This window comes from Equus przewalskii, chromosome 20, assembly GCF_037783145.1.
Source record: "Equus przewalskii isolate Varuska chromosome 20, EquPr2, whole genome shotgun sequence".
NCBI classification, from domain to species: Eukaryota; Metazoa; Chordata; class Mammalia; order Perissodactyla; family Equidae; genus Equus; species Equus przewalskii.
Genome location: NC_091850.1, coordinates 8,458,561 through 8,471,587, shown reverse-complemented (window position 1 = coordinate 8,471,587; position 13,027 = coordinate 8,458,561). Strand labels below are relative to the sequence as shown.

The 13,027-nt window shown below is 36.5% G+C and overlaps 1 protein-coding gene across 2 annotated transcripts in view; it reads left to right on the top strand.

Moving 5' to 3' along the window:
• The window catches only part of CWC27 (CWC27 spliceosome associated cyclophilin), a 221,371-nt gene that overhangs the window by 175,199 nt on the left and 33,145 nt on the right, over positions 1-13,027 (top strand). For both annotated transcript variants that reach the window (XM_070587456.1, XM_070587457.1), the window contains exons 12-13: positions 229-338; positions 4,941-5,044. In XM_070587456.1, the coding sequence (XP_070443557.1) occupies positions 229-338; positions 4,941-5,044 (214 nt within the window). The remainder of the gene's footprint in view (positions 1-228; positions 339-4,940; positions 5,045-13,027) is intronic.

Genomic DNA, 13,027 nt, shown 5'->3' with positions numbered 1-13,027 from the left:
AGTATATAATATAGATGTTTATAAAATTGGTTAATAAATTGACATCAACCACTTTCTAATCTAGGAAATAGTTGTGGAGCTGGTGGAGTTTATTGGTTTGGTTTTAAATTAAATGGAGGAAAACCAGTCCCAGGTCCTGACCTCCTTTTCAGGGATATGAGCATAGACATTCAGAGGAACCCACAGATCCTTTTTACTATTTATTGAAGAATATTCTGTATTCTTCAGAGGAGGAAGCTGCTCCGGATGGTGCTGTTGCAGAATACAGACGAGAAAAGCAAAAGTATGAGGCTTTGAGGAAGCAGCAGCCAAAGAAGGGAACTTCCCGGGAGGACCAGGTAACTTTGAAAACCAAAATCCATAAGTAATGCATTGCCTTTTATTGTTTTCAAGTGTTGCAAATGGAGCCTAATTTGATTATACATCATGGGCAGCACTGCCTCTTAAAAATGAAAACAGGTATATTTACATAGGGTGGAGTGACAAGGACTTGGCCACTTATGCAAAATGGTTTAGGCAAAAAGCCTAAAACTTTCATGTTTCAACCTTGTACTCCCATATCGACCATAGGAACCTTGTAAAGCCACATATTATCAGATACTCAGGTAGAACTTTTGTCTAAGTAAATACTATGGAATGGAGAAGTGGTGATTATAAATGATGGGGAGGGCTTGTCCAGTCCAGCATTTCACATGCTGACTAGCCAGCTCAGCTTAAAATTGTACACTGCCTGTAAATAAGGTGTTTGATCCACTAGTGGACTTCTACTGTAAATAATATTATAAAACTCTGCTTATTGCAAGTAATTCCCGAATCTTAAAGAAGTAATATGAGATTGTCAGAAATCAAGAATAAAAAGAGATAAGAAGCTAGCTCAGCAATTTTGGTGTCAGCCGTACATGTCATGCAGCACTTGGCACTCGATAAACCAAATCTCTTCAGCAGGCCCTCATGTTGAAAAGCTAGGGAGCAGACCAAAATCATTTATTTTGTTGCTGCCATATATATATATATATATATATATATATATATATATATATATATATGAAAACATCCTTTTTAGGCATATAAATAAGTCAGGCAAAATAAAAGTAAATTAAAAAGCCCAAGCCCGTTCGGATAAATTAATCTAATCAGGAGCTATATTATAAATGACACCTAATTACTGGTAAGGAAGGATCATGCATCAGTACTTAGCGTGAAAATAATCACAGGGAAAGTTCAACAAGAAGTCAAGTATAGGAAATTGTAATTACAGAGAACTAACATGTGCAATTTTCAAAAGAAATAGCACATCAAATGAAATTAAGAAAAAGTACATTATTAACTTGTTTTCAGGGAGTCACAAAGTCCTCTGAATAGCAACTGTAGTGAACGTGCTACCAAAGATGCTAGGGTCCACTCTTACTATTGCATTCCTCTTTTTTTCCCCTCCTAGCAAATAATTATTAAGAACCTACCGTGTTCTAATCACTGTATTTGGTGGCAAGCAGGGTGGACACATCCCTGTCCTCTCTGAGCTATCAGGGAAAAGAGGAGTTAAATAAGTAATACCAATAAAAGGGGGTGAGCACTATGACAGGTTAGGTACAGGAAACTATGTAAATGTATGGCAGTGGGACCTAACTTGGCCTAAGAATCTGGGAAGTCCTCCCAGAGAAAACGACTTGTCAGCTGAGCTCTGAAGGTTGAATAGGAGATATGTGGCTAAGGAAAGGGACAGTACATGAGAAGTCTTTGACCTCTTTGCAAAGAACTAAAAGATGTTAAGTATGACTGGAACGTAAACTAAGAGAATGAGAGCAATGAGGCTAGAGAGGTAAGCAGGAGCCAGTTTATGCAACGTATTTTTTGAGCCATATTAAGGAGTTTAGATTTACCCTAAGGGCAGTGGAAGCCGTTGAGGGGAGGAGGTGATCTGATCTCCTTTGCAGTTTGAGAAGATCCCTCCAACCTGGGTACAGTATGGAGAATAGACTGGACCCAGGGCAGGACTGGAGGCACAGAGGCCATTTGAGAGACTCTTAAGTGTAGATATGCATACACCAAGTCTGCCAAGGCAGGGCCCCTTCGAAACAGCTTCTCCATGCTGAGAAGGCTCACACTGTGCTGAAGAGCCATGCTGTAAGTGGTTAGCCATTCATTCCTGCAAGTAAGAGCCAGGAAACTGCTTCCCCTATAGATGCCAAACAGAAATGCCTCCACGCAGATCCTGTCTTCTTCAGCCTATGTTGTCACCACCCCCTTATTTTTGTGATGTTTGCTTTTCTGCCTAGTGTCCTCTCTTACCTTTAGCAAGCAGCTAGAGAAAGTCCAGTCTTGAAAATAGAAGAAGCTACGAAAGGCCAGGAGGATGTTTTTTTGTTTATCACAGTCCCCCTTCTTTGAGCAAATGCCAGCAGCATATTAATTGGCTCTAAAAACAGACTGCTTTGCCACTTTTAACTCAAGGAAAAAGAACAAGGTCTAGCATAATTTTCGAGGAAGTTTTAAAATTTCATTCCACTAAGAAGTCACCTTTGTTTTTATTTTTCTTTATGCCTTCAGAAAAGACATTTCCAAGTGTACAAACATCCACCATTAAAAATCAGTAGGGTTTACTTTTAAGCAATAGATGCATAGATAAAGAGATGTGCATATGGAGATATACATATATGTAATATATATATATACATAATACAGATACAGATATATAAGCACATGCACACACACAAAGACACATAAAAAGCCTTGACGGATATGTACCAAGTTATCCACAATGGTTATTCTGAGTGTTGGAATAATAGATCTTTTTGTTTTGCCTCTCTTTATTTTCTAATATTTCTCCAATAACCTTTTTTCTTATTATAAAGCAAATACACTAGAAGTATGTAAACAAAAGGATTTTGTTAATGAATAAGGTTTAAAAACAAGGGAAACTTTATCTAACATTGTTTGAAGAGCTTAGTCCCACAATTACTACTCTAGAAACAGATAAAATCTGTAAACCTTAACACACTGGGCAGCCCTCATAATGCCTATGAGGATATTCTGTCGGAATTTATAGTTTTGCCCAAAACCCATCTCATTCAGCAGCTATGGTAATTTATGTATTTTCAGCTGTTGTTCATGTGAGCATTAAATTTGCAGAAACAGAAGGCACTTTTCTCTGTCATTTTTTAGCAATAGCTGCCTTTGTTCCTTGCAAGTATTTTGGCAGCACCTGTCTTTGTTGAGCAGAGGTTCTAGACCACCAAAACCTAGTTAATTTTCTCATGAACTGTGGTCTTATTGGTATTTCCTAGATAAATTCTGGAGCCTAGCAATTTATTGTGATGCCTTACTATAACTGGTATTCACGTATTGAAATATCGTCTTTTTCCTTATGAAATGTGAATATTTTAGTACTGAATTCATTGTATCAGTGTCTTAATTAGACATCTGATTTTTTAGACAGGTAGTGCTTTATCCCATTTCACAATTACATACGTTTTTAAACTGTAGAATAAAAATTTTTTTTCTAACTTCTGTTCTCTGCTCTAATTCTGGAGTAGACCATTAAGGTATAGCCAGGAGACAATGTGATTATAAAATTGTAGGCAGTTGTTGTTTCTTCCTACCCACAAAGGGCATGGGAGCCAAACAAGAATCAAAGGAATGGTCCCCCTTTTTCGGCTGAGGAAGATTCACCCTAAGCTAACATCCATGCCAATCTTCCTCTATTTTTTAGTATGTGGGCTATGAGCACAGCATGGCTGCTAACAGAGCAGTGTAGGTCCATGCCTGAGAACCAAACCCAGGCTACCAAGGTGGAGTGCGCTGAATTTAACCACTAGGCCGCCAGGACGGGCCCTCCCTTTTTTAAAAAATACATACTCAACATGATATTTATATCCTACTTCTTTCGCTTAACAATAGAATGTAATGCTTCATGTATATAATTTTTAATAACAGTATAGAACATATTCATTGCTTTTTACCAAATTTGTCTAGTTTCTTATTGACAGACATTTAACATATTCCTATTTTTCCACTTGTATGAATATTGCTGCAAAGCACATCTTTTGTATATGCCATTTTCTGTGTTTCAAATTATTTTTCTACATGTATTCCCAATATTGAGATTACAGAATCAAAGGGAGTGATCACCTTAAAGTTTCTGATACATATAAATATCTTTCTAAAGATCTCATTCCAGTTTACGTGTCTTCCAACAGTTGATGTGTTTATTCGTTTCGCCTTCCCCAACATTGATATTTTTACATTTTTGGACATTTGTTCAATGAAAAATACTATTCATTGTTGGTGTTTTTTTTTTATTTTTACATATCTTAGTGAGGTACCTCTCTATCTTGTGGACGTTAAAATATTAGCTATTTGGGTCAGCCCCGTGGCTAAGCGGTTAAGTTCACACGCTCCACTTCGGCGATCCAAGATTTCGCTGGTTCAGATCCTGGGCGCGGACATGGCACCGCTCATCAGGCCATGCTGAGGCAGCGTCCCACACAGCACAACCAGAAGGACATGCAACTAGAATATACAACTATGTGCTGGGGAGCTTTGGGGAGAAGAAGAAGGGAAAAAAAGGGAGATTGACAACAGATGTTAGCTGAGGTGCCAATCTTTAAAAGAAAAAAAAAATTTAAAAAAAACTTAGCTACTAATGATTTTAAAATTTAAGCGTTTTCTATATAAGCAAATTTATGTTCCCCAAATCAGAAAATGGTCACATATCTCTGAGGGAAAACGTCAGTGCACATGCAAACAGGGCGACCTCAAGGTTTGTGAGTCCCAATCACTGTTGTAGCTTGCAGGCAGTTTTGCTACTTTCCTTCAAAATTAAAAATTTATCTAAGTGTTTTACATCCTGTTTGGATCTTTTCTTTTCTACCAAATTTGTGTCTCTTCTAAAATTAAATTTAGCCTTATCAGCAACGTTAGCAATCTAATTGTTATTTCAGACCCTTGCGCTGCTGAACCAGTTTAAGTCTAAACTCACTCAAGCCATTGCTGAAACTCCGGAACATGACGTGTCTGAAACAGAAGCAGAAGATGACGAAGGATGGTAAGGCTTTGATTTCTTTATATTAACTGTGAACACGTAGGCTCAGGGCAGACGCCATGAGGACAGTTCCACGACGTCATCCCTGTTTTTCACTTTACCTTCAATCATACCCTCATCATCTCAGGGCCTCATCACCCTTTCACTTCATTCACGTCAGGAAGTATTTATTGAGTGCGTGGTGTGCTCCCGGTATTTTGCTAGCCTGTGGAAAATATACAAGAAATGTATGACACTACCCCAGCCCTAAATAACTTGCTAATATTGTGGAAAAGATAAGACTAACATTAAACAGCTAGAAAACAGCCTAAAAAGATTCTAAATCATTAATTTTTTACACTTTCCCACAAATGTTTTAGAACTCAGAAATCTATTTCATAATCCTTCTAAGGTCCTCTTCAAATTTATGACCTACAGTATCCTAGCAATACGTACATAGTTAACTTATTTTTATCTTTGGATATTTTTCAGCTTTTTAAGACGCTGATAAGAAATAAAAGAATTAATGACTTGTGTGTGTCCTGTGCTTAGCACTTATCCAGTACTGGCAAAAAAAAAAAAAAAGAGTAAGAACTGTGCTTTCCCTTATCACAGTCCTCTCTCCTCCAGCTGACTTCAGATGTAGTCTATAGGCCTCCCCACACCTAACTGCCTCCATCTCCCTCAGCACCCTGGCTCAGGCATATGGCTGCAGGCAAGCCAGTGGGTCACCCCCCCAACATGACTCACCCTCTGGAGCCTCTGAATTGTCACACGTGCCATCCCCCTAACCCAGAATCACGACCTCATTCCTCTCTGCCAAACAGCATCTCTCCCCTATTTCAAAGCTCTGTTCAACACTCCCAGCCTCCAGGAAACCAGTCAGAAAGATTTGTTGAGCACTCCCAAATCTAGAGGGTGGAGGAAAGAGGGCTGGGGCACACATGAAAAAATACATAAAAACACTTATTAAGAAAACATTTAAGCAAGTAAGACTCTGCAACTACGTATAAATTTAACCAAAAGGGCTGAGGGGATGATGACTTGAATGGAATGAATCCTACCTACCCTAGGACCCTGAAAGTACCGTATATTTCTCAATGTATAGTTTCTGCGTGATCTGGATTATGATGCCAATTTTTTGTAAAATCTTACGTCTCTTTTAATAGCTTTTTATTACTTATCTATATTTGTTTATACTTAAATTCAGAGTTGCTTAAAGGCAGAAGCTGGTTTCCCCATAGTTTTGTGCCAAAGGTGAAGGCTCAGTGAGTGTTGATTGACTCACAGAGATAAATGCACATTTATCTCTGCATAATGCATAGAAGAACTTTCTGTTTTTTATATGACTGGACAGGTTTAGTTTTATTTTGGATTCCTTGAATGTCTCAAAATATCTTTCAAATGTTTTGGGTTCAGCCACCACACAAAAAAATGTTTTGCCAAGTCCTCTTCCCCTTATTTTTGAATCCATATGCATTTTTTAAGGAAATATGATCCATGTGTTTCTGATTCGTTTACACTTAACTCATCAAGATGGTGTTTTGTAAGAGCAGTTTGATGCCCAATAAGTTTTTTTGACCTTTTTATAAGCCATTTAAGTCCTTTTTTATTGAACAGGAAAGTCACCAACAAATTTAGACCCAAAAGTTTCATTTGAAACTCATAACCTACAGGATTCAAATTTACTTTCAACTTGGCAAGGCCATGTAACTTCCCAAGGTTCTTCCTAGCCCCTTGGTTCAATATTCTCTCATTTTGAATTCTTCATTAGCTTCAGATATCAATTAGTGTTTTTAAAAGTGTCATTCTTGTTTCTGATGTGATTTCACAATGCAGTCAATATTCTACCATCCTCGTTAGAAAGTTAAACAAATGGAAAAACTTCACCAGATGGGGAAAAAAAGCACTGGTCAATGATGTTGGCCAGTTCTCCATCTGGGGAACAAAAATAAGTGGTAAAGGAAGGGGAAATAAGTTAAAGGAACCATTTCCAAGTCTTCAAGAGGTACATTTCTGCTTTCAATTGCAGTCTACTAAACAGAAAGTCAGAAATGTACACTATGTACCTACACATTTTTTTGTATTTGTTTTATCTAACATCTAATAAAATATCTTTAGTGTTCAAGGCACCATAAGGAATCATATGGAATGCATGGGCCCTTACATAGTGCCTTTTATTGCAATATAGACTATTGAAATTTTGTAACCTGATGAGCAACAGCATCATGTCTGTTCATAAATAAACCAGTTCAACTTTATCAAGTGTCTGGTGATTTAGATCATCTCTCATAAAATATATTCCTCTCAGAAAAGAAGTCTTGTATTCAAAATGATTTATAGCAAATATTATGAGTGCATGGCATGTGCATGTGTGTTATGCATAAATTACATGGTTCCCAGACTATTTTGTAGGTCACGCTTGCCGCTTTTCTAAGAAGTAAAAATCAGCCAGTGCTGTACTACACTGTCAGGGTCTGTTATCTGAGGTAAAATGATTGCTTCTGAGACATTTTTATGTGTCCGCATGAGTGACCACACATTGAGGGATCATTTTCATTTTCTGTCAAGATAGAAACCATTACCAATTTGTTATGTTTTCTTTAACTTGGCAAACTGTTCTTTTCACATTTTTGGCTGAGTTGCTGCACTGGCATGGTATACAACAGATATTTGGGTACCATTCAGCAGTATTCTACTTTTTATGCAAAAAAAAAGGGGGGGGGGTGGGAAAGAAAGAAAAGAAATAAGATTCTATTATAAACACTGTATATGGTGTTTGATAATTGTTCCCTGATTTCACTGTCCAACAAGGCATTTAAAGAAGTATTAGTAGACCTAAGCTGAAAGCATAATAGAAATTTTTCACTCAAAATTATTAAAATTCTTCCTTTGTTGGGATATATACTGCCAATATTTGGTGGCAGTGATGGGCACCATATTCTAGTGTCACAGCTGAAGTAGCCTCTCTGCCACTACATTCTTTGTCCCACAACATCACACTCTGAGAGCTATAGAATCCTTCTTCAAGCATGGATTTTATAAAACTGATTAGACACATGGCAGGAGTCATCAACCAAAAGATTCATATGACCATGTGGATGAGTCCATATGCCATTTTGGGTTTGGTTAGATAAAGCTTGGTTAGCTCCCAAAAAAGTTTTGAAAGTTCTACGTCTGATAACGCAGGGGAGAGACTTACAAAAAAAGAAAGCCACTTGCTCCTTACACAAAAAAATCGGCATTCCAAGGAGAGGAAAGAAATTAAAACTATGAGAGTAGACTACGATCTTGTGAACATTAACTATTCACCACTATGTTCCATTGAAAATTCTTTCCAGATTGTTATATCTAAGATTAAGTTAAAACTTCACAACAAATATACATGATAAAATAATAATCAATATAAATGTCTATCTGCCTTCCTCCCTCCTCTTCCTCTTTCTGTCCCCTCCACCACTTTCCCACAGTACATACAGTATTTGGTTTACAAGAATAGGAAAACACTGACAATTACATGGTTGCCTCAAGTAAGTATTTTAATAATCACTTTTATTATATAAGGAAAAGATGTTCACTTTAGAAAACCAGAGTACAAACCCTTCAAAAGAAGTAAACAAATAAAATAAAAGAAGTAAACAAAAATCACCTGTGATCCCAAACTCAACAATAAATGCTATTAATTTATACATGTATAATACCCTTCCAGATATTTTTATGCATATAAATATTTTAAGCAGAAGTGAGATCATATAATACTCAGTTTTATAACTTGTTTTTCCCTTAGCAATATGTAGTGAATATCTTTGCTTGCCATACATAATTTTATGATATAATTTTTATATTTTGTATTACGGCCACATAGTATTCCGTTATATGATGAACCACAGTCTACTGATCAGCCCCATGTTGTTGGATATCTAGGCTCATTCCAGTTTTTATTATTATACACAACACTCTAATGAACATCCTTGTATCTGTCATTGCCAATTTTCTCAGGATAAATTTCTAAAACTGGAATTGCTTTGTCAGTAGGTATGCATGTTAGGCTTCTGCTAAATATTTTCAAATGGCCTTCTCAAAATGTCATTCCAATTTATACTCCCAAGTAAATATTTTTATGACTTCCTTAAAGGGCTGTTAGAATCTCAAGAATTAATTAACGTACTTTGCAATGCTTAGTGAAAGAGAATAACATTTTAGAAGAAGTGCTTTGCCCTTGTAAACTTTTAAAAAATAGAAACACAGTCTGGTTTGCTTTTGTTTTTAATAAAAACTGGTACAGATTTCAACGTAACTCCTTTTCTCAGGATACTCAGCTCTAAATAGTCTTGTTCTTGGTTCTGAAAAACTCTCCTTCTAAGATAATCCTTGGGTTAGAACTCTTGGATCTAGATTTTTTTTGTATTATTACTGCATTTTGGCTTGCATTAAAAATCAGTTTTGTCCATAGTCAAGACAGTTTGTTTCTGCTAGAGACTGGAGTTCTGAGAACCAAGATTTAGCCTGAAGATGTTCTCAAGCGTTCCTCTGGAGACAGCATAGCTTAGAAGCAACAAGTACCAGTTATCTGAATATCTAAAACAGTAAAATTTAATAATGCAAATGTGCAAAAAAGATTACAGACTGTTAGACCCATTCAGACCTCATTACAGGATACCGGTAAAGATCATAGCTTCATCTCATTGCTTATATTAGCAAAGCTTTAAACACCTCTAATGTGTAATGCATAGTGTAATTTGTATATAGTTCAGTCATTAAAGGAGTGAAGGATGCCATGACAACAAATGAATGTTTTAATTATAGTCCCCACTTCATTCAAGCAGGACATTGCCAGGCGTGGGTAACAAGTTGATGTAGACAAACACAAATACAGCTGTAAGGATGGAGGCTGTGAGAATAATAAAAGCCCAGGCCAGCTGAGTGGGAGGTCTTTACCCTTTAGTGTTAGCTAGGGCAGCATGCCTTAAACTATTGGTCTCTGGACTCCTTTATACTCTAAAATTTTTTGAGGATCCCAAATAGCTTTTGTTTATGTGAAATGTATCTATTGATGGTTACCTTATTAGAAATTAAATGTTTTAAATCACTTAATGATAGTGAACCTATTACATGTTAACATAAACAACAGTTTTATGAAGATGTATTTTCAAAGCAGAAAGTTTAGTGAGAAGAGTGGCATTGATTTAGTTTTCTCTGCATATCTCTAATGTCTGGCATAACAGGAACAGCTGGATTCTTATATCTGCTTCTGCATTCACTCTGTTTTGATACCACACATCATGTATTCTCTGAAAAATTCCAGTGTACACTCATGAGAGGAAGAGAATTAAAAAGACAGATAATATCTTAGTATTCATACAAAAGTAGTTTTGCCATTGCAGACACAGGGATCCCCAGGTCACACTTTGAGAACTGCTGGGCTGTAGCATCTGTAGTTAGTCATTGTGTGTGTCCCGATGGTCCTTATTTATCAGAGCTTATAATCCAATCTCTAGTTCCTGGGAAGCTTATTCCAGGTCCCGGTTTCTCATCCTTCTTCTCAAGTGATACCAAAGTAGTGCTTTCTGAATTAAATGTGTACCTCCCCATTGTTCTAGACCTGCTACAACACAGTTCTTACCACTCCCACAGCAACCCCTTACTAGCCCTTCCCTATTTTGAAATGGTCTGTGGCATGCCATTTGATTTTGCTATTCTTGTTTACTTTGTTTTTCCAGCTCAATTATATTGAGATATTAACATATAACATTGTGTGCATTTAAAGTGTACAGTATGATGATTTGATACACATATATATTGTGAAATGTTTACCACAATAAGGTTGGTTAACTCACCTTCACCTCACGTAATTACCATTTTGTTGTTGTTGTTATGGTGAGAACATTAAAGCCCTACTCTCATAGCAACTTTGGAGTATACAATACAATGTTGTTACCTATAGTCACCATGCTGTACCCCCTGGAACTTATTCATTCTATAACTGAAAGTTCATACCCTTTGACCAACATCTCCCCATGTCCCCACCCCTCAGCCCCTGCCATCCACCATTTTACTCTCTGTTTCTATGAGTTTGATGTTTTTAGATTCCATGTACAAGTGAGACCGTATAGTATTTATCTTTCTCTGTCTGACTTAAGTCACTTAGCATAATGCCCTCAAGGTCCATTCATATCATAAATGTCAGGATTTCCCTTTTTTAGGGCTGAATAATATTTCATTGTATATATCTATATCTCACATTTTCTTTGTCCATTTATCCATCAGTGGACACTTACGTTATTTCAATGTCTTGGCTATTGTGAATAATGCTACAATAAGCGTGGGGGTGCAGCTATCTCTTCCAGATAGTGAATTCGTTTCCTTCAGATACATACCTAGAAGTGGGATTGCTGGATCATATGGTGGTTCTATTTTTAGTTTCTTGAGAAACTATTTCCATAGTGGCTGCACCAATTTACATTCCCACCAGTAGTGCACAAGGATTCCCTTTTCTCCACATCCGCACCAGCATCTGTTATCGCTTCTCTTTTTGATAATAGCCATTCTAACAGGTGTAAGGTGATATCTCACTGTGGGTTTGATTTGCATTCCCAAGGATAAGTGATGTTGAGCACCTTTTCATGTACTTGACCATTTGTATTTATTTGGTGAAATGTCTGTTCAGATTCTCTGCCCATTTTTTAATCAGATTGTTTTTTTGCTTTTCAATTGTGTGAATTCCTTATATATTTTGGATACTAACCCCTTATCAGATATATGGTTTGAAAATATATTCTCCCATTCTGTAGGTTGCCTTTTCATTTTATTGATTGTTTCTTTTGCTGCTCAGAAGCTTTTTAGTTTTAGATGTAGTCCTACTTGCTGATTTTTGCTTTTACTGTTTGTGCTTTTGCTGTCATATCCAAAAAACCATTGCCAAGGCCAGTGTCAAGGAGCTTTTTCCCTGTCTTTTCTTTTGGGAGTTTTACAGTTTCAGGTCTTATGTTTAAGTCCTTAATCATTTTGAGTTAATTTTTGTGAGTAGTGTAAGATAGGGGTCTAATTTCATTCTTTTGCATGTGAATATCCAGTATTTATTGAAGAGACTATCCTTTGTCCATTGAGTATTCTTGGTTCTCTTTTCAAATATTAGATGACCATAAATGTGTGGGTTTATTTCTGGGCTCCCAATTCTGTTCCATTGGTCTATGTGTCTGTTTTTCTGCCAGTACTGTACTGTAGCTTTGTTATATAATTTGAAATCAGGAAATGTGATACCTCCAGCTTTGTTCTTCTTTTTCAAGATTGCTTTGGCTTTTCAGGGTCTTTTGTGGTTCTACACAAATTTTAGGATTTTTGTTCTATTTCTGGAAAAACTTCTGTTGGAATTTTGATAGGGACTGTATTGAAACTATAGGCAGCCTTTGGTGGTATGGACACTTTAACAATATTAACTCTTTCAATCCATGAGCATGGGATATTTTTCCATTTATTTGTGTCTTCTTCAATGTCTTTCATCAATGTCTTATAGTTTTGGGTGTATAGATCTTTCACTTACTTGGTTAAATTGATTCCTAAGTATTTTGTTTTTGATGCTATTGTAAATGGGATTATTTTCTTTATTTCTTGTTCAGATAGTTCATTGTTAGTATATAGAAAAAAAACCCTGATTTTTGTATATTGATTCTATATCATGAAACTTTACTGAATTTGTTTATTAGTTCTAACAGTTTTTTGGTGGAGTCTTTAGAATTTTCTATATAAAAGCACCTGTCATCAGCAAACAGAAACAATTTTACTACTTCCTTTCCAATTTGGATACCTTCTATTTCTTTTTCTTGCCCAGTCGTTCTAGCTAGGACTTCTAGAATTATGTTGAATAATTATGGGGACAGTAGGCACTCTTATCTTGTTCCTGAGCTTAAAGAGAAAGCTTTGAACATTTCACCATTGAGTATGATGTTAGCTGTGGGTTTGTCATCTATGGCCTTTGTTATGTTGAGGTATGTTCCTGCCATACCCAAT